Here is a 22,154-nt window from a genome sequence, read left to right on the forward strand (position 1 = left end):
AGACTCTGTGTGAACAGAAGAGAAGCCACAGAACATAGCAGAATCCTAAACCCAAGAAATTAACTCCATTGTTCAGCTGCATCTGACAAAGGCCCTGTTGGAAGAGAGAGTCTAAAGACAGAAGTTGTCACAAAGAAAAGGGTAATGTTGACCCTAAAACACATCTCCAGGATATGAGTCCTTCTTCTATCTAATCCCCCCCCTGAGAAGCGCAGGATGAGTACGTGTCAGACAGCATCATCCCATGACTTTGTTCCTCCCAACATCTCCACAAGTGAGCCATTCTCACAGATGGAGTCTCATCCTCCCATCTTAACACTCATTCTCCCGCAGAGGAAGCAACTGTTCATCAACTCAGCCATGGAAAAGAAAGAGTTAAGACAATGGGAAGTTTTCTGCCACAGCCTTCCCAATGTCTCTCCTCGGGAGCTCAGCCCACATCCATACAGCCCAGAGATCACATCTCATTCTCCAAACATACCGGGCTCTCTGTTCTCTCTACCACTCTCCATTATGCCACCTTCTCAAGCAAACCATGCCCTGCCTTCAGGAGTTCTTCCCCTTGTAAAAGAGAGAGGCACTTTCAAAAGCTCTTTGGGTTCCTTTGTCCCTCAAGTTAGACCATGAACCTGATTTTAATGTTTCACCAAAAAAAAAAGTCTCTCCTCCTTGTGCCTCAGTTGATATGGAAAGAACAGAGTACATAATCCTTTGGTGCAAGGTCCCTTGACATATGTACCTAGTATGTGTGACCTTGACTTCTTGCTCCAGTTTTCCCATATATAATAACTACATGCCGTGTTGGTGAGAATGAAGTAAATTGATGTGGTGATGACATAAATGTGCTCCTACTTGCTTCCTGCATTTTACCTCTCGTAGTTCCCTCTACTTGACATTCTCCTTTTACACACAAACCAACAAAAGTGAAGAACCTTTAAACAGGATTTTACCTATTTTACACAGCACCACCAGAAACCAATATCCTTAGCTTGTCCCTTCGGTGTGCATGCCCTGATGCCATGTTGGAATTTTTGTTACAAATGAATTTTTTTAGTTTATCTATTTAGGAACGTTGTCTTGTTACATATTTTAGTCCAAGATTTAGGAGCAAGTCGATAGGAGTTATTTTAATGTTGATGTAACTAGTGTCATGTCATAGCTAGCTCCATTTTTTTCTGAGAAAAATGGAAAGCTGGAAAGGAGGAGGAGGCAAGGAGAGAGGGTTTAAAAGATGGAGGAGAGAAAGCAGAAAGACAGACAGAAGGGAGGAGAGGGGAGAGGAAGAGGGAGAAAAACTACTACTCAGGAAAATCATAAAACTACATCAAAATTCACTGTAAAACAATCTCATTTCATATCCTATTAAACTGCATAGGAAATGGCCTTTGCTACAGTAAGAAAAACAGATGGTGAAAGGAGAGAGGAAAATAAAACTCTTTGAAAACTGAAAATGAAAATGCCACTGCTAACATTCTGAGTCCCTCTGACGTGTGCATAGATCAAGTTGTAGCCTCCAAGGAGTCACTTTATTGTGTGCACGCCTTCCAGCCTAAAATAGTTCCACGGGGCTTCGAAAGTAAGACGTGAGCGTTGCCTTGAAGGTGTGTTTGTATGAAGTTGCATGTGAGGTTGTGCACAGGGCCAGGATGGGGACAGTGGGGGTCATTCAAACCCATGCGGCAAGCAGCCCTGACAGGGCCGTGGTGCCAGCGAGCTGATTCATCTTCCTCTCAGGCACAAGTACATCAAGTCCTCTGTTTTGTTCTTAGTTCACATTTGTCCTCTTTAAACCAGTGAGTCATAAGTTGGAAATATGTATGAAATAAGCAAGAAGAATATGTCACTGAGTTATTTCTGGTCGTTCAATATACACATCCTAGGACATCGTGCATTTGAAAGGCAAAGTTTCGAATATAAGAGGTTTATACAAAGCAGAGAATTGGCTCTATGAGAAAAAAACCTCAGGTGCAAGGAGAAATGGAGTCTGGTAAAAAAATTCAGTTTAGGTGAAGAGAATACAATATTTCTTCATGCTCTCAAAAGGATCATTTTCTTCAGCGGAAATTGCTTAAATTCTTGGTCACTCAAATTAGCAGAGAACATTTCTTGCCAAAGTTTAGTGCTGAGAAACAAATGTCATTTGCTTGGTTGTAAAGCTGTCCCTTCCTCTCTGTGGCAAATATGAGTTTGATCCCTTAATGCAAACAGAACTCTGTTATTAATACCTTTCCAACCAAACTAAGTACCTGAGAAATCAGAGGATTAAATAATTGAGATGTATCATGGAAAAAATAGAAACCTGAAAGCAACCACGTGTGATGTCTGGCCTGGTAACTGTCAAGGCAGGATCTTTTGCCTCACCCATGTGTTCAGCAGTTACCTGTTGGGCACCTGCCCTGTGCCAGGTTGTAAGTGTCCTGAGCACTGAGGACACAGCAGTGCAGAGGCCAATGCTGCCCATTTCCTCATGGACCTTAGGTCTTGTGTGTCAAGACAGATGTTTAGCAAATAATAATGGATAGAATACTCACGATGTGAAAAATTGACATATGTGAAGCTATTTCAAATACAGCCGGGAAACCATTACAGAGCAATGGCACTACCTGTCTCCCTTGAACTATCTTCAAGACCTTCAAACTGGGCCAAAATCCATGGCTTTAAGAAACCATCAAACAAACGATTCTTTAAGAATTGATGATTTTGGTCATTTTACCAGAGGATAGACTCCATCTTCTTTTTCACGCTTTCTAGAGAATCAGTAACCAATTATGTAAAAGCAAGAATAGTTTACACTTCTTAACACTAATCAGTTCTTTTCTTTAACCTCAACCTCATTTTCCTCTTTTCCTCCCATTAAAATCCCCTAAGTTTGTCCCTTCTTAAGGCATGTTTTAGGTTTTTTACCTAAATTTGTGTACCCTGAACTTCAATTCTTTGATCCCAAATAAACATGTTTTGTCTTTTAATGAATGCCTGGATTTTCAGATTGATAGTAATCAGATAATGAACAGTCAAGATGGGAACTTTGCTAGTGTGAACTTGAGGGGAAAATGTGTGATGGAGACATGAAGATTTGAAATTTAGCTGAGGCCAAGGCATTAAATGATGAGAAGGCATGCTTAGAACATAGGAAGCAAAGAGAATTTCATTATAAGGTCCTGAGGCTGGGAAAAGTATGGAGTTTCTGAGAAACTAGGTGAAAAGTGTTAACTGGCGTGCACATGCGCACACACACATGTGCACATTGAGAGTGAGAAAGAGAGAGAGAGAGAGAGAGAGAGAGAGAGAGAGAGTCTGGGGAAGTATAGAGGTGATATGTTGAACCTTCTAGGCTATGGTGAAAATTGTTGACTTTCTCCAAAGAATAATGACAAATCACTGGCAACAGGGGAGCAACATGATCAGATGTGTGCTTTTAAAGACAACTTTTATGGAAACAATTTGGTGGGGAGAAAGTGAGGGGAAAAAATGTTCAGGGACTATGAAAGCACACCAACATCTTGATCTAAGATGATAACCATGGAGAAAGGAAATGTAGAAAACATCGTGAGTAGTTGAGAAAGTCTCAGCTATCAGCATTGAGTGCTGCTATACATGTGTAAAACTGGCCCCTTACACCACCTGCCAGAATCCAGGAGGCACATGACCTCAGATGGGATGTCAGCCAAAAGCAACACAGGAGCAGCAGTCAGGGGAAATTCAATGTTACCACAAACCAAAATGAAGACTAAAAGTATGTAATTCCAATTCTAGCACATTCTTTAAGTGATTTTCATTTGGTATAATGAAAAGCTCTACTCGGGAGCTGGAGAAGCTTTTCCACCAAGAGTTTAGCCTGGCCTGACAATCCTGCAAGCATTGTGACAAAAAGCTTGGTGTCCTAGGGAGCCTCCAGTATGGTGTTGTGTTGTTCAAGATTTTCTTCCTCCCACTTATGTCTTAGCTCGGAAAGATTTAGCAATGCTCCATGACAAAGTAATATTGTAGAGGAAACTCTTTCTTCTTTGCAGCTAAAGTTATATAACTTTCTCCTGAACTAGAAAGTTCCTGGTAGTCTATCACCAATGGTACTCAGTATTAGTGCATTTGAGGGTTCCACACTGATACTACACTTAATGGGATTGATGCTACTGTGTCTCAACACAGCAACCAAGGTAAACTATAAGCAAAGAAAGCTACTCCTATGATTATGGCAGCATTATGTACAATAGCTAAGATGTGGAAACAACCTAAATGCCCCCAAACAGATGAATGAATCAAGTAGATGCTACTATATACACACAATGTAATACTACTCAGCGATAAAAAAAAAGACAGACTCATGCCATTTGCACTAACATGGATGGAGCTGGAAGGGATTATCCTAAGCTAAATAAGTCAGAAAGGAAAAAGCAAAATAACGGATGGTTTCACATATAGATGGAATACAGTGAAATGGAACAAGGGGTCAGGAAAAAGACAAAACTTGGAAGCTGAACTTTAATGTGGGGCATACAGCAGGGGAGCAGTAGGGAGAAGGTCAAAAACAGGGGAAGGAAGAACACAAGGGACTATGATGATGATGATGATGGCCATGGGTGCTATGGTGGTGGTGAACTATGGGGACTATACCTGAGCAGAGAAAGCAAATACTGCACATAAATGAACAATGACGTAAGAAAATAATTTTTTAAATAAAAGTTTATTTAAAAAAAAAAAGTCCTAGCTCAGAGGAGCATCCTGGTAGAAGAAACAAGTACAAGGATGATGACTCTGACATTTTTAGGACATAACTCACATGCTTACCCTAAGTGATTCTACTTTTTTTTTTTTTTTTTTAAGATTTACTTATTTATACAAGCACTGGGTACAGTCAGAAATGCAGGAGGGTGAGAGAATTCACCAGAGCCAGAGTGGACTGACTACACTGCTGAGGGGAGCAGTGGGTGGCAGGAGAGGTCTGCGCACCCTGTGGGACCCTCACCGGTGGCTGGGGATAGAACTGGCACTGCAGAGGCTGCGGGCAGCTTCGCAGCCCAGCATTCAACCACTGCACCACTGGGGATGCCCTCCTAGGTGATTCTTAATTCTCACCTAGTTCATTAACTTCAATTATCATCTGACAATATACAAATATGTATTTCCAGCCTAGATTTCTCCCTTAAGCCCCAGGATGCTATACCTACCTGTTTACTTGATATATACACATGGGTTCCAACAGAAAGGCCAAACTTAAAATGAGCAAAAACAAATTTTCAACAACCCCTACACCTAACCCCAACCTACTTGTCCCCAGTCAAACTATCTCAGTTAATGACAGCTCCATTCTACCAACTGCTCAAAAATTGAGAGTTATCCCTGACTTTTATTCTCAAGCTTCACATCCGAAGCACCAAGAAAACCTGTCAACTCTGTCACTGAAGAATATCTAGAATTGGGCCTCCTTGGTGGCAAAAGGGGTTAAGACGCAACCTATGAAGCTATCCACAGACTTCACAGCATGAGTTTGATCCCCAGCCAGAGAGCTACCCACATGGCACAGCAGACCTCTCCTGACTCACCCGCTGCTCCCCTCAGCAGTGTACTTCAGTCAGTCTGCCTGTTCTGTTCCCCACTCTGTCTCTGGTGAATCCTCTCACCCCCCCCCCACACCTCTGGCCTGTATCCCAGTTCTTGTATGCATAAATAAAAAAATCATTAAAAAAATTCTAGAATTTTACCCGTATTCCTCATCTTTTCTACTGCCACTTCAGTGCAAATTGTCATCCCTTTTCATAGAACCAATTTCAATAACCATTTCATGGGTCTCACTGCTTCACTCTTACCTCCCCAAACCCCAAACTTCCCTAAAGTAATTCAGTCTTTCCTTAACAACCTCAAGATATAGGTTCTTGTTCATCAAAATTCTGTTCTGATTTTGCAGATTACTAAGATAAAATCTGAAGGTTTTATCATGGCTCACTGGCTTTCCTTGAAATGGTTCTCCTGTTTCCCACCTCAGTCCCTACTCTACCAGTCTTCTCTCTCTCCAATCTGGAAACACTGGTTTCCTGGTTGTTTCTTGTACAAAGAAGACAGCCTCCTACTTGAGGTTCCTTGTGCATTCCTGTTTCATTTTCTAAACTGTCCCTCTCCAAATTAAAAACTGTCACCTCCCTGACTCCTTTCAAAACCTTCCCTGACCCCTACATTAAACTGCCCCCAATAAGGTTATACTGTACTCTCTCGATATGCTTTATTTTCCTTTACCCCATTTACCTCTAGGCTTTTTGCTCAATGTCTATTTTCCGTTTTCTCTCACAAGATCCTATTTCATGTAAACAAACTCTATATACTTCACTGCTACTCCCAAATATTTATGATAATGTCCATCCATGCTAAACTATTACTCTATATTTGAATAAATAAATAAAAACTGGATAAATATCTAAGCAGGGATTGCTGAAGGAGTCACAATATTTGAAGGTATAGGAAATAAAAATAAGAGAATTTTATAAAGAAAACTGAGTAATCGCCAAAGAGGAGGCAAATAAAAGAGACGAACTGATGTCAACGCAGCCACAGGAAGTAACTATTTTAAGCAGGAGGAAGTGGTTAACATTGAAAAATGCTACAGATAAGTGGCCAGTGAAGTGTGAAGAGAATGGAAATAATCAGAGTCCAAACGGAAAGAGTGTCAAAAAGAATATGCTGATCAATGTCAAAGAATCAAAGTCAAATGGTCACTGGGTTTATAAAACAGAGGTCTCTGTCACTTTAATGAGAACAGTTTCAGCACATGAAAAAAAATGGTCACTTATGATCAGGGAAATGCAAATCAAAGCCACAATGAGATACTGCCTTTCGTCAGTGAGAATGGCCCGATTCAAAAAGACCAGAAAGGTCTGTTGCAAGGGTATAGAGAAAAATGAATCATTGTACACAGTTGATTGGAATGTAGACTGGTCCAACTCTACGGAAAACAGTATGGAGGTTTTTCAACTATTAAAAATAGATCTACCGTATGATCCAGCAATTCCACCCCAAGGTATCTATCCAAAGAATACAAAACACTAATGCAAAGAGATATTTGCAATCCTGTGTTCATTGCAGCACTATTACCATAGACAAAGAATGGAAACAACCTACGTGCCTAAGACAGATGAGTGGATTGCGGAGATATGGTATGTATACACAATGGAATAGTATTCAGTTACCAAAAAAATTAAATTTTGCCATTTTCAACAACATGGATGGAACTGGAGGGATTATATAAACAAAATGTGTCAGAAGGAAAAAAGACAAATACAGATGATTTCACTTATGTGTGAAATGGAGGAACAAAACAAAGGGCCAGGCAAAACCAACCCAAGATAAGTCCTAGAAATTGTAGACTCGAAGCTGGGGAAGTGGAGGGGAAAAGGCTGGGGAGTAAAGGTGGGAAGTGGTAAAGGGGGACTATGGGTACTCTGGTGGTCGGTTACATCCATCTGAAGAGGTGAGAACCTATACCCCTAAATCATACACAGTGCTATAAAGCAACATTGCCTCACTTAAAAAAAAATACAATTTTAAAACACCAGTTCCCACAGAGAGATGAGCATGAGAATATGACTGTAATGAGCACCAAAAGCTGCAAAGAAAGGAAAAAATGGGTACCCCAAAAATTGTGAAGAGAACTTCCTACAACATGAAACAGAAATGAAGCAGTTAGAGTAGGCTCTGCAGACAGGAGATTTTATACCATCTTTTTCCAGACAGAGGATTTTATACGATCTTTGTATGTGGATGAGAGAAGACAGGGAAAATTGATCATAATGTAGAAACAGAGAAGAGTGAAAATATTTTGTGTACTAGCTTCTATTCTCACTTGCCTACTCAGAAACAGTGTTCGTGTCTTTGTGCCATTTCTGAAGATCTTGCTTTTTAAAATCACTAAAAATTTAAAATAACCACATGCAAACTTGTCCTCTTGCTTTTTATCTACCTTTTTTCCTTTACAATATGTGAAAAAAATTAAATTCTATATTTCAATAGGATCGATACATAAACCAGTTTGTAAACTTACCGTATTCTAAGCCTGCTGATGGTTTCTAGTACATTTCATGTCAAAGACTTCCTGTTTATGACAACTTCATTGATTTCAGGTCCTACTAACAGATGAAAATCAAAAAAAAAAACACCAATTCAGGGCCTCCCTGGTGGCTTGAGGGGTTAAGCACCGCACTATGAAGCAATCTGCAGCCTCTGCAGCACGGGTTTGATCCCCGGCCAGCCAGGGAGCTACCCACATGGCACAGCAGACCTCTCCTGTCTCATGTACTGCTCCCCTCAGCAGTGTACTTCTGTCTGTCTGCCTGTTCTGTTCCCCACTCTGTCTTTGGTGAATCCTCTTACCCCCCACATCTCTGGCCTGTACCTCAGCTCTTGTATGCATAAATAAATCAATCTTAAAAAAAAAAAAAAAACACCAATTCAGGGTCTGACAATATAGTGAGTGGCTGATGTGGGGTAAAGGACAATATCTTCGGAAATGAGAGACCCCCAGAACAGAAAAACACAGTAGAAGCATATTGAAACCACCGAGAGTTTGGCAGCATTAATTTTAACACAAAAGCAGCCATGCGCCAGGTGCTATATTTTCTTTTTTTTTAATTTTATATATTTTTAACATAATTTTTCATTTTTGCACAATGTATACATTTTCATTTTGGTTATAGTCCCCATACAATTCCCACCACACTTATTTCGATCCTACTCCCTTCTCCCAACCCCCCCACTCCGTTAGTGTGTCTCTGATTTAGAGTTGCTTGTTGATTTTGATTTTTACTTTATAGAACTAGACATAATACCTGAAACCATAAAATACATAGAAGGAAATATAGGTGAAACACTTCATGACATGCACCTCAGTAACATCCTTGAAGACGCATCACCCAAAGCAGCAAGAGTGAAGGCAACTGTTGCTATGTTTTAAAGAACTAAAGTGACGTGGTCTATACGTCTCGGGGTGCCTTCTACAGCCAGGCATCTGGGAGACTGAACCTAAGGTTCTGAACCTCCTGGGGGGATCCACAATAGCGCTGCCCATTCTAAGTATCATTTTGTCAGTTTCAAAAACTACATCTCCAGTTATGCTCTGTCCTCTGAATCCAGTTTCACATATCCATCTATTTAAACAACATCTTCACAACCATTCTACAAGCCCAGAAATTAAATACACCCCAAGTTAAAAGAATCTCAAGAAAGAAATCTCAATGTCAACCTGTATTTTTTTCTCTCATCTCATCCCACATATCTGTAAATCGCAAATCCCCTCTTGATTCTAGAGGTGTCTAGAGCAGTCCATCCCACACACACCTCTGTTACAACCTCACTTTAAGAGGCCATAATTGGGGCCTCCCCTGGTGGTGCAGCAGTTGAGCGCTGGGTTGCGAGGCTGCCCACAGCCTCTGCAGTGCCAGTTCGTTCCCCAGCCGCTGGCGAGGGTCCCACCAAAAAAAAAAAAAAAAAAAAAAAAAGAGACCATAATTGTGTGCCTGGGTCTCTGCAGCCCACTTTCTCACAAGTACCCCTGACTACTGTGCTCCCTAGATTAATCCAAGGTAGACTGACTGGAGAGAAAAATGACTAGAAGAGGCCACTTACTGAGCATTTCTTTTTGTTATTATTTTTGCTATCTATTTTTTCAGTATTTTTGATTTACAAGAAATGCCCTACCATGTGAAGCTTGGGGAGACAGAGCTCCCTTTGCACCACAGCAACCAACAGAGGACTATTTTTTTTTCCTCCCCATGTTCTAACACCTAAGGCATGTGCATACAGTTTTGTTTCTACAATCTGGTACTTGCACACAGGACTTAGACCCTGGAGAACATTTAATGCAAAGAGACATTTAGCTGCAGCCCTCAGCCTCAGCACTGTCCAAGGACTAGACTGTTAGTTGGGCAATGATGAGAAGGCTCCTTTTTTTAAGCAGAGCCCACACTGGCTGTGGCCTCCTACACAGATTGTTCTGACACAATACCTCACTGAGCTCCAGCCGACTAGACTCCACTGGTTTCCCGACACGTTCTGAATCTGTTTCTTCACCTAGTCTCTTGGTTCTGTAAATGTTCCAAATTCTACGAAACATTTTCTTCAGCTTGAACTAGCCCAAATCCTTCTCAATTTCTTACAGTGAAAATTCTGACTGACACACGCCAGTTAGGAGGTGGTTGTGATCATTTGGAATAAAAGAAGGTAGTGATTTGGATTAAACCAAGGGTATCATGATGGAGAGGGGAAGAATGGGAGCACAACTAGAAGTTAATATCCTTAGAAATTAACTGGAGACTATAATAAGAAAGAGCATGAGGATGGATTTGTAGACTGGGTGTCATTAATTACAGCACAGTTAGATTGCTATTAGTACTGTGCTATACCCACAAACAAAACAAAGACCAGAGAAATAATAACAATGAAGGAGTTGGTCAGATGGGGAGAGGGACAGATTTGTGGTGTTGGGGATAATAAAAGTAGAGGTTGAGACTTTAAGATGATGTTATGGGAGGCACAGAGTAGACAGATGGATAGAAGTATGAATCTGTGGGAAAATGTCAAGGATAAAGATAGAGAATTGAAGTCATCAGGAACTGAAATCACAAGAGGAAATGAGCTCACTCTGGAAGAGTTCACAAAATGAAAGAAGTGGGGTGAGGGTGGACATCTGGAGAATGCCATGATTTAAGAGATGAGCTTAGAAAGAGAAGCCTAGAAAATAAATCACCACATTCTGGACCACAGTTCCTTTCCTGATGAGATGGTTTGACTTTAATTACTCTATCTTTCTTGGACATTTAGAGCCACTTGAAAATCATTTTCTTATCTTTGGACGCTCCTTTGTGGTGCACAACAATGTCAAATAATTATTACCTGCCTCAGCTTTCTAACCCAAGGTCCAGGCCCCACATTCATTGCTGGAAGCTTCCACTCATAAGCTTTGAAAATAATAAACCCTTCTATCTTTATACCAGTTCTCTCAAAGGGAATATCTCTAAAGCACCACAATGAAGAGACTAATTACCTATGGCTAAGAGTCCTGCATAGATTTCATAAGTGTGGGGTATCTCCACTCCTTCTCGAACCACTCAAAGTGTTTGAGTCTTGAAGACACAGAGCCCTAACTAGCCATCCAATCACGATGTTCATGACCAGTAGAGGCTCCAAAACCTCCCTAGACTTTTAACCTTATTTTTGCTCTCCATGTCTCAAATCAAACCAATATAACTGGTTTAAGATATGGACTGTGTTGAAATAAAAATTTCCTACAGTTATGAAACCACATTTTTTTCCTGTTGGTTCCCAGTAACTCCTAGGATTTAAATGTTACTCCAACTTTAATTGATATGCAACAGTTGCTAAAAAGGAAAAGGAATGTCTATTCAATTCTTGTTTCTTTTCCTTGTTTTGGAATAAGGGAAGAAATAAGGGTTGTTTTCTATGTACTTCAGATGGTTAGTCTTATGTGTCACTTTCACCAGGCTAATAAATACCAAAATAGCTGGTAAAACTTTTTTTTTTCCACCTGTATCAGTGGGGTTGTTTTCAGAAGAGATCAGAATATGAATTAATTAACTGACTAGATATCATGGTCACCAACACAGGTGGGCATTACCCGATTCATTGAGGACCTCAGTAGAATGAATATGAAGCAGAAGTGCAACCTTGCTTTCTGCTTGAGCTGGAACAACCCTCTTCTCCTGGGGCACATTCTCCTGGTGCTCAAAACATTGGATTCAACCTCTCCCAGTTCTCAGGTCTTCAGGTTTCAACTGGAACTATGCCACTAATTTTCTTGGACTTCCAGCTTATGGACAGAAATTCGTGAGAGTTTCCCTTCTCATAATTTTGTTTTTTTTAATTTTCTAATTATTTTTTCCCTTCTCATAATTTTAGAAGGCAAGCCCTAATAACATTTATTAGTGATTACTGTATATAATATATGGAGATAGATGTAATACAGAGAGAGAGAAACTGTTGGTTCTGTTTCTCTGGAGAACCTTGACTATTACTGCTGGGAATTCCTAACCAATACAACAGGGAAAAGTGAGAGAACCAATATAGCCAAACCAATATAACTGGTTGAAGACATGGAGTGTGTGAAATGAAAATGGCCTACAGTTATGAAACCACATAATATAACAGGGAATTTCTAACCAATACAGCAGGGAAAGGTGAGAAAATAAGCCACGTGTAAATTCACAGGACTAGCTAGGATTCAGATAAAGCAAAAGTGAGAATTTCAAGTTGTGTGTTCAAAGATTAAAATACAGGTTCAAGTCATAGAGGCAAGAGTTTAGGTAAGAACCAAGCAGATGGAAGGCAGAGGAGTCCTGGGGAGTGCCACAAATTTAGGAAAATACTTTTAATTTATAAATGGATATATAGGAAGCTTTACTGTGTTAAAATTTAAAGGAATGGATAATGAATGGGAAATAACATCAATAAAACCTTGGAATAGATAGGCAGGAAAAGAGAGATCAAAAACATTGAGCGGAAGTTGTTTTATATTTAAAATGGTGTCGGGGCGGGGCGGGGGGGGGGATAGAGATGAGTGAAGGACTTTTATTTATTTATTTATTTATTTTTTAAATAGAGGCATGTTTTATTTATTTATTTATTTATTTGTTTGTTTGTTTTGTTTATACATGCACTGGGTACAGTCAGAAGCGCGGGAGGGTGAGAGAATTCACCAGAGCCAGAGCGGGAAGCAGAGCAGGCAGAAGGACTGAAGTACACTGCTGAGGGGAGCAGCGGGCGGCAGGAGAGGTCTGCACGCCATGTGGGACCCTCCTCTGGTGGCCGGGGAGCAGCTAGGGATCGAACTGGCGCCGCAGAGGCCGCGAGCAGCTTCGCAACCCAGCGCTCAACCGCTGCGCCACCGGGGAGGCCCGTGAAGGACTTTTAAAAGGTCAAGAAGGAAAAGGAGGAAAAAAGAGAGAACATGTGTATCAATGGACACCAATGGGAAAAGACTGAATAAGAACAGAAATAGAGTCACTGATTTGATAATTAAACTATTTATGTCCTTGTCAATAGCTGTTTTGTGCAATGATGAGAATGGAAAGCAGAAATCGGTGGGTTGTCAAGAAACCGAGAAAAGAGGAAAGGGCAGAGATCAGGCAAGCTACATTTTTAAACAACTGTCACTGCAAAGAGGAAAAAAATAAAATGATATCTAGAAAGAGACAAAAGCTAAGGGAGGTCATTTTTATTTCTAAGAGATCGTCGTCTTAAATTTGTTTCTCTTTTATGGAGCGAATATGAAATCCAACTGGAAATACGAAACAGCAAAGGGAATGTATTGACTCCTTAAAGTAAAAAGATTTAGAGAGAGAGTAAGCTCCCAATTACAGATTGTTGGTGAGATGAGGAGAAAGGAGATAGAAGCCAGGGACATAACTAAGTAGTGATCCCTCTGCAGTTCATACCTTTGGGTAAAACATTCAACATCTAAACATATCTCTCAACCCAGTGACGCACTATTTAAAATGTTTGTGCCTATTTGAAAATACTCACTCCCTCCCAAAGGGAGTGAAAGGAAAATCCTTTCCTGTTACAATATCTAACACAAAACCAGAGTCTCATTGTGGGCCACTTTCTCCATGAAGAATGGTTCAGGTAACTCTAGCTAATGCAGAAATTTTCCACCATGCCATACACTATTCAGCATCTACTAGTGGAGGGACAACAGGATCGTTGCAATAAAACCATCCTCTTAGGGGAGAAAAAGCACACTGATGTAAACAGACCTTTCTAATCATTCCCAAGTAGAGAAGCTTTTAGAAAGCTCCAGAGATGCTGGGTGAGGGGAGAGAGGGACTTTCGTTGTCCGTTCCCCACAATGACACATCAAAAATGGACAATGATATAGCTTCTTTGGGAGCTGACAACTTTAGCAGTCAACTTACTGATAGTGTGAATTTAGAGCCCAGGAAAAGATCAAAGTAGGGTTAACGGATATGGGTTATTTTTAGCCAGTTTGGGGTTTTATTGACAATACTGTTTTCTTAGAAAATTAAGAAAGATTTTTATCTATTTGTTTCCAGTTGATAACAAGCAGTTCAAGCCACAGATGTTATGTGGTAAGAGCGGTTAAGCCCAAACCTGGGTGAGGCATTTCTGTTTTCTTACAGCCCATTTGGTTTCTCTCATACTCCTAGCCCTCAGTATGATCGTAGCCATCCAAAATCATATGATTTACAAGGCGAATATAATGCTCTTTGCCCCCAGGCTGCATTCAAGATATTTCACCAAAGCAGTAGCGATGGACCTGATTCTCATAGCCAGAGAACATTCAACAGAGGAATTGAGAAGAGTGGGAAATTATGCCCCTTTGTACCCTAATGTGGCCTCTCCCTAAATTCTCTCTCCCCCTAATTTTATTTATATTAATTTCAGCAAGGGCCTAGGAATTTGGCATTTCCAACCTTACAAGAAACCAAGTAGCCAGATGTCAAGCCATTTTTTTTTATAACAATCTGCAGAGAGAAGATATTCCTTAACAAAGCATATTTTCTCTCCTCTCAATATGCAGGAACCCTAATTTCCAATGAAGCATATCTCTTTATCATAGCACATGAGTGAACCTTAAAAGAAGACTTCAGCACACTTTAGCGTTCTGACCTTTTTCACATAATCCATATCCCAAAGTTAAACAATCTAACCTTCAGCAAACTACAAATAAGGAGCAACATACAAAAAAGAAAAGCTAACCTCCCAATATAAGACAATTGTCTAGCAACTCCTTCCTTAGTTCAGCCTGTTTCACATTTTTACTCACAACATCCTGTTTTCCATTATGAAATCAATTACCAGTCTAGTTCAGTAAGAACTATAGTTACAATTATAAAGATGAATTTGTATGGCTTGGGGGTTTTTGTTTGTTTTGTTTTGGATATGGTTATCTCATGCAATTGAAAAAGTCCAATGACAACAGAGTCTTCAGTTAATTTTTGATCAATGCTCCGTTTTGCTGGCTCTTCCTCAGGTCTGTGCAGGAGCTTGATTGGCTCCCCACATAGTAACAAAAGATGTGTGGGCATCATTTCCACACGCTTGATATTCCAAAAGAAAGAGAATATGTAGTGAGTATTTATATATTGAAGAGCCAACTGTACATGCATGACTATACCAAGATCAAGATACTATAAATGTGAAAAGCAAAGCTTTAGCAAATTTTTTAATATTGATTTTCTCTTATGTCTTTTGGAATTATTTGCTATTTAGATCTAAATATGTGAGGACTTAATGCAGGAAAGTAGATAGATTTGGGATTGAAAAGAATATTTCCTTTATTCCATTTTTGGAAAACCAAAGGATCACTCCTAAAACTGGATTTCCAAACTCCAGATCTAGATCCAAAGGTGACAGGTTATCCTTCATTCCTAAGCACAGACTTTGGTATAACCCAGTTTTACCCAGAAATTAATATCCTGCAGTTAATGCAGAGAAACAACAAATTTGTACAAAGTCTTTGAAGCTGAAAGGTTATAGATCAGCAGGCACTTGGAAAAACCTAGTTGGTGATTCTGTGTGTAAGCAAGTTAAATCGATAAGCATTTTTTCATTTTTTTATCTAACTATTTCAGAAAGAGAAAACTTTTTCTGTAAAGGGCCATCTAGTAAATATGTCAGGCTTCATGGGCCATATGTTCTTCATCACAACTACCCAACTCATTGTGAGTATGTGGAGAAATAGCTAAGAGAACATTTGTAACCAGGTTCTTGGCAAAAACTATTTAGTGCTAGAGGCTCAATTCTGAGACTGGATCTGTGGTAACTTTCTTCACACTTTTGGAGAATGCAAGATTCCTGGCATAGAGCTACTTATTTTTCTAAATTGAATGAATTTGCCATGAAAGACAGTATAGAGTCTCTCTAAACTGAATCTATACTGTATACTCAATAAAGAGACTTCAAAGGAAATCTTTACCTACTAATTTGTTAGATGTACAATGTGTCTAACCTCTCTGTTTCAGTGCTTCTTGACCTCTGATGAGAGGGGAGAGGAAAAGGACAGTAGAAGAAGGGAAAGTATTAAGCAATTCACATGCAGACATTGCTCAAACCCCAGGTTATGTTCATATCACCTCAAGTTCTATTTAGTAATAGATCTTGTCAGCAAGCCTTCTCAATGTTAGGAAGGAATGGGGTTGAAGAAAAGCATATTTACAAGCATATTTTTAAATGAGGCTTTCATGAAGATGAATGAGGGAAAAAAATCAACCTAGTTCATGAAGAGATAGACAGGTACTACACTCTCTTATGTCACTGTCCTACTTACCACTAGGCAGTGGCAAGTCTCAGGTGTCATCATACTGAAGCAGAGGGGACTAAGCAAACACATGAATAACCAGAGGTGGCCATTATGGGTGGGGAGGGTGCCTTAAATTCTCTCGCCAGACTTTGCTCCATTACCTTCAAAATACACACACACACACACACACACACACCCCTTTTCAAAATTTGTAAGAATCTCATTTCACTATAAACTCAGTTCAACATCCAAAACCTTATCTAAATAAGACCAGGATACAGAGGATTCTCCTAGGTATAATTCCATAAGTCAGCTTTTAAGTCAAAGTTTCTCTCTACTTTTGTACCTATAAAACTAAAGAGATATGTTATCTTCCCCCAACATGCTCAAAATATAATGCTGTGATAGGCATAGAATAACAGTTATTGATATTCAATTTTAAAAGGGGGGGAACAGAAATAGAAAGGAGTTACTGATCCTGAGCAGATATGAAATTCAGTTGGTCAAATCAGAGATCCTTTATTATGTTTGGGAGCCATGAAATAACTGGTGGTTTTCATTTTGCATATAAAAAACACTCTGGGCTCATTTTCCTTCCCTTTCCAAAAAAAGCAATATATGTATAAAGTTGAATGTTGTATCAGCCTGCTTTCTGCTGTGGAAATTTGGGGCTCTGACAGACTGCTGTCACTTTGTGCACTCTGTGCATTTTAGTCCGAGTTGACAGTGTTATGTTGAAATAATTATCTCAGGAACTTTATGCATCTCCTGTGGATTTCAATGGGGTTCACTCCATTAGGGGAAAATTGCACCCACAGGGCCTCCCCAGTGGCGCAGCAGTTGAGCGCTGGACTGCGAAGCTGCCCACAGCCTCTGCAGTGCCTGTTCGATCCCCGGCCACCAGCGAGGGTCCCACATGGTGCAACAGACCTCTCCTGCCATATGCGCTGCTCCCCTCAGCAGTGTACTTTGGTCCTTCTGCCTGTTCTGCTCCCTGCTCTGGTGAATTCTCTCACCCTCCCGTGCTTCTGACTGTACCCACTGCTTGTATAAATAAATAATCTTAAAAAAAAAAAGTTACACCCACAGATCTTTCTGAGATTAAATTTCTGCTGAGATGATTGAGGGACAACACTCTTAAGCTACCTGGATGCTCTATGCTTTGAATGGGAGCATCTATAAGGTACACCCTTAAACTCTTAAAAGGACCCTTGGGTGACAGAATAGTCCATGCTTTTGATCTGAGTTTTAGCAAAAGGTTGTGACATCATATCCTTGGTCTTTGTCTAATGCACACTTTCCTGAAACTAACAGGAAGTCTTATCTTAATTTAGAAAATTGCCATTAAAAATTGAGAATTTTCAAGAACATCTAATCTTGTTACATTTGATTTACAGTTCTTCTCTCAATTTACTATCTTTCCTCCATTTTTTTTACTATGAACAGGGAGAAGAAACCAGATGATTCCTTCAATATGCTGCTTGTTATATGCTTAGCTTTATAACAAAATTCATCATTTACAAGTTGATTTACACAGTTATGAGACAATTTTGCTAAGTTTTCTGACATTACATACATATCAAGATTCCCCTTTCCTCCAGTTTCCAATGACATGTTCCTCACTTCTTTTGAATCTGCACTGGGCAGTGTCATAAGACACAGATTTTCACTAATAACTAATTAAAGGAAATTTAGACTTTCACGGTCATGCTCCTCAAAATTCTTCCAGCCTCCACCCACTTTCTGGTACATTTCAGTTATTTGCACAGTAAAATTCCATTTCCAGGTGCCAATTACATCAACTTTATAGCTCTACAAACAAAAATTGCAAATGTGTAATCCAAAAGAATTGATACAATAGACAAATTTGAAGCTAAATTCCTCAATTTATTAGCATGACTACCAAAAAGTTTCTATGCTATCTCCTAAATGTAAATAAAGAACTAATTCACACCAAAAATTGTTTTTAATAAAAATATACTATTAATCATTGTGAAGATTATGCAGCAGGCCAACATCAGTCTCATCAATACATTGGATAAAGGGAAGACAACAATGAAACTATGACCAAAACACAGTAATATATTTAATTAAATGACAGGAGTGTGATTGATCCATCACTGGCTATCATGTATGATGGCCTCTCCAAAAAAAACATGCCAAAATTACACAGATAATAACTCAAATAGGAACTAAATATTTTCAATCAGGTCTTGGGGTGTTTCTTAACAATATGTGGCCACATTCCATATTCTGCAAAATGTAGCCAAGCATCACTATGAAAACTGCTGCTAATGTTAATAATGTGTGATTGACAATCTATTGCTACTTCAGCCAAACTTTCAATTCTCCTTCCAAGTGTTTATTTACTATAGTTCAGAGCAAAGGCATCAAACCCTTTGGGCATTAATTAAGCCATACCAGGTTTTAGATTGCCATGTGACAGACAGTGCTTAACTGCATTAAAATACTTAAGTCCTCATCAAAGTCATCTACTTCTAAAGAATGAACAATTCCTTAAGTAACTATGGAGTCACTACCTCGCAGACCTAGTATTCCCAGTCTGCATACACCAACCCCATAATAGACACTTGTTCAAAGTAGTAGATACTGACAATAATTTTCCAACATGTATCCTTCTGAGAACATTTAAGATAGTAGCTTACATCTATAAAAACATCAGTGTGGCCACACCTGACATTCAAAACATTCTGATTAATCCTTTATTCATTTGACTTTCTTGCCACTAAAGTAGTGTCATCACAAAATGCTGCTAACAAATCATTAAAAACATTCAAAAGAAAGCATAAAGGTAATACTGAGGCTGCCAGTGCTGCTGCTGATCTCCATATGGACTTGATCCTTGTAAAATGTGTACTTTGTCTAAAATTCCATATAATGAAACTAAGCACTCAAACTATCTTTTCAAGTTGGGTTTTAGAAGACGTAGTGAGAGGCCAATGAGTAAGTGATGAAATTGCTGTGCTTTTTCAGGTGACAAGTTGGATTTTCTTTAATGAAAACAGTAAAGGTTTTGTTATTATTACTTCAGGTATAAGAAATAATGTTATTATTTATTAATTTAAATATAGAACTATTCTCACTTTATATCATTGCATCTAACACATAATTGATTGTAAAGAGCACCATTTATATTATATATACCGCTAAGGGGGAAAAAATGCTTCCAATGAAACAAAGATGCTATGTACTTTTATCCCTAAGATTTTTTTATACTTATTGGAAGAGCTCTTTTGACTTAATTAAATATAAATTATTATTGTATGTTAGTCTTGGGCATATAAAAAAAGGAATGTATCAACAAAATACATCAGTAAAGGTAGTCCCAAACTATTTTGCATTCAGATACTGCTCTTCTAAGTCACATTTTGATTGAACTTCATTGGTATCTGTGATTATGCAAGATTCGGTGACATCCAGGTAGGTATCCCAAAAACTCCTAAAAAAAGCACTCTGTCATTTTCTCAAGTGTTTTTTTTTTTTTCATGACGCTGACCTTCATATGGTGATTTTTCATGTTCTTAAGATAAGTTTCCGAGAGAGATCTTTCTGACCAATCTCATGCAGATAATTGCAACTGTTTCATGACTACAGCCACGTGTAAGATGTTTTCCATCACTGAAGAAACCTGATTTCAAATTTGGGGGAGACTGCATCTTAGAAATGATGAAATATGGAAAATACATTTCCTTATTTAGTACAATCAGTACATTTAGGAAACACATCAAGATTGGTCCCAAAGTGATTTTTATAGCTACCTAATAAATGCTTAAAATAAAGGGATATAATGAAAATATTGAAAGTTATATTGTAAATATAATCTGCTGTCTGAAGGACTTCCAAGTTTTTTAGTTCATAAAGTTTCAAGTTTCAACTGAGACATATTTCAAACATCAAGTAATAACAGCATACTCACATGACTGTGAGGGTTACAAATAAAGAAGCAGATTTGCTCATAGTATGTTGCCAGTAATTATTGTTTCCCAGAAGGAAAACAGGTAAAAATGTAGATATTGGGCCTCCCTGGTGACGCAAGGGGTTAAGTATAGCACTGTGAGGCTATCCACAACCTCTGCAGCATGAATTCGATCCCTAGCCAGCCAGGAAGCTACCCACATGGCGCAGCAGACCTTTCCTGTCTCGCCCACTGCTCCCCTCAGCAGTGTATTTCAGTTAGTCAGCCTGTTCTGTTCCCCACTCTGTCTCTGGTGAATCCTCTCACCCCCTTGTACCCCTGGCCTGTACCCCAGTTCTTACATGCATAAATCTTTTTTAAAAATGCAGATATGCTCACTTCCATGGGTTTATATCAGATTTGCATTTCAATCCATGTTATATTCATTCTTGAAGAGCTTTTTAACATCATAAAATAAACAATGAAACTGCTTTACTAGAATGGAAATAGGTTAACTGTGGTTAAATTTTACTTAAGATCTAGCATTTTAAACAAACATATTTATACTTTAAATGTATAGCCAGCACCACCAGGAACTGTCCCCTGCTTCAGGCTCTCGCTTTGTGGGTGGTGATTTTTTCTGGGGAATCAAGCTGAGGTGAGGGGGTTTGAAAAAATGGGCAAGCAATAGCTTCTTCTGTTTTATGATAACCAAATGGCTGGCTGAACTGCCATCCTCTGCACTTGAAAGTCCAGAGAACCTGTTCCTATCTACTGCTGACAGAAGGAAAGGTTTCATAAAACTTTCCATAGTAAGATGTTGCCATATCTCCAAACTTCTGGGAAGACGGAGGGAGATTTCAGTGCTTTGCCTTTGTAACTACTGGTAGATAGGGGTTTGACCACTTTATTTTCTACTATGAAAGAAGGTAAGATTATCACTTTATGTAGGAAAATAAAATCCCTGGGCAAGTCAACCCTGGATTCCTTTACTCTTGTAATGCAGACTTAGAATAGATCTCTTATTGAGACTTTTAATCTTTAGAAGGCAGTACCACAATGTGATTGTAGTGTAAAACAATACTGAGGAGAAGGGACCAGAGGAATGTGGAATTCTCTAAGACCTCACCCTGTCTCTGTAATCGTCGATGTACAGACAACAAACAGGATGAGCAATCAACTCCAGGTCTGTCCTGAACTGGAAACCAATGCAGTGTTCATGGAAAATGATGACACACTAAAGAGTGCGGAGGATCTTGACTTTGCTTTCTCAGTTTGGCAGCAATTTCCTGATCAAATTGTAGGATTTGCTCCTAGAAAGCACGTCTCCACTTCATCCAGTATATATGATTATGGAGCTTTGCAAACACCAGAGTTTGGAAATGGTGACCGTTATTCTGTGGTGTTGATCACAGCCTCATTTTTCAACAGCAAATATCTTGAACTCTCTCAGCAGCAACCAGCAGTTGTTCAGGCTTTGATAGATGAAACACAAAGCTGTGATGACATTGCCATGAATTTTATCATTGCCAAACACATTGGAAAGACTTCTGGGATATTTGTGAAACCTGTAAACATGGGCAATTTAGAGAAAGAAACCAATGATGGCTATTCTGGGATGTGGCACCGAGCGGAGCACTTTCTGCAAAGGTCTTATTGTATAAACAAGCTTGTTAATATTTATGATAGCATGCCCTTAAAATACTCCAACATCATGATTTCCCAGTTTGGTTTTCCATATGCCTACCACAAAAGCAAAATGTGAAAGTAAAACAAGCAAACAAAAACAAGCCTCAGAACTGCTTAGTATCTTCTCCATGCAATGTTAGTTATTTTTGTCTTTTGTAGCAACATCAGGAAAATTTATCCTCTTTGGAAGACTATGATTGAAAAACCTGTATAACACTTCTAGGATATAAAGCTCACATGAACTTCAAAAACCAAGACACTGGTATTGTGAGGAGTCTTCATCCATGAATG

General features: G+C 39.2%; 1 protein-coding gene across 1 annotated transcript; it reads left to right on the forward strand.

The window, feature by feature from the left end:
- Nucleotides 1-216: 216 nt before the first annotated feature.
- Nucleotides 217-21,939, forward strand: LOC119259679 (exostosin-like 2). Its single transcript, XM_037528638.1, is given in 6 exon segments — nucleotides 217-615; nucleotides 7,072-7,142; nucleotides 14,163-14,317; nucleotides 21,065-21,182; nucleotides 21,184-21,278; nucleotides 21,281-21,939. Coding segments are annotated over 6 exon segments (1,497 nt in total).
- The last annotated feature ends 215 nt before the right edge of the window (nucleotides 21,940-22,154 follow it).

Source organism: Talpa occidentalis, unplaced genomic scaffold (assembly GCF_014898055.3).
Source record: "Talpa occidentalis isolate TD23 unplaced genomic scaffold, MPIMG_talOcc4v2.1 talOcc4.5, whole genome shotgun sequence".
Classification (NCBI taxonomy): Eukaryota; Metazoa; Chordata; class Mammalia; order Eulipotyphla; family Talpidae; genus Talpa; species Talpa occidentalis.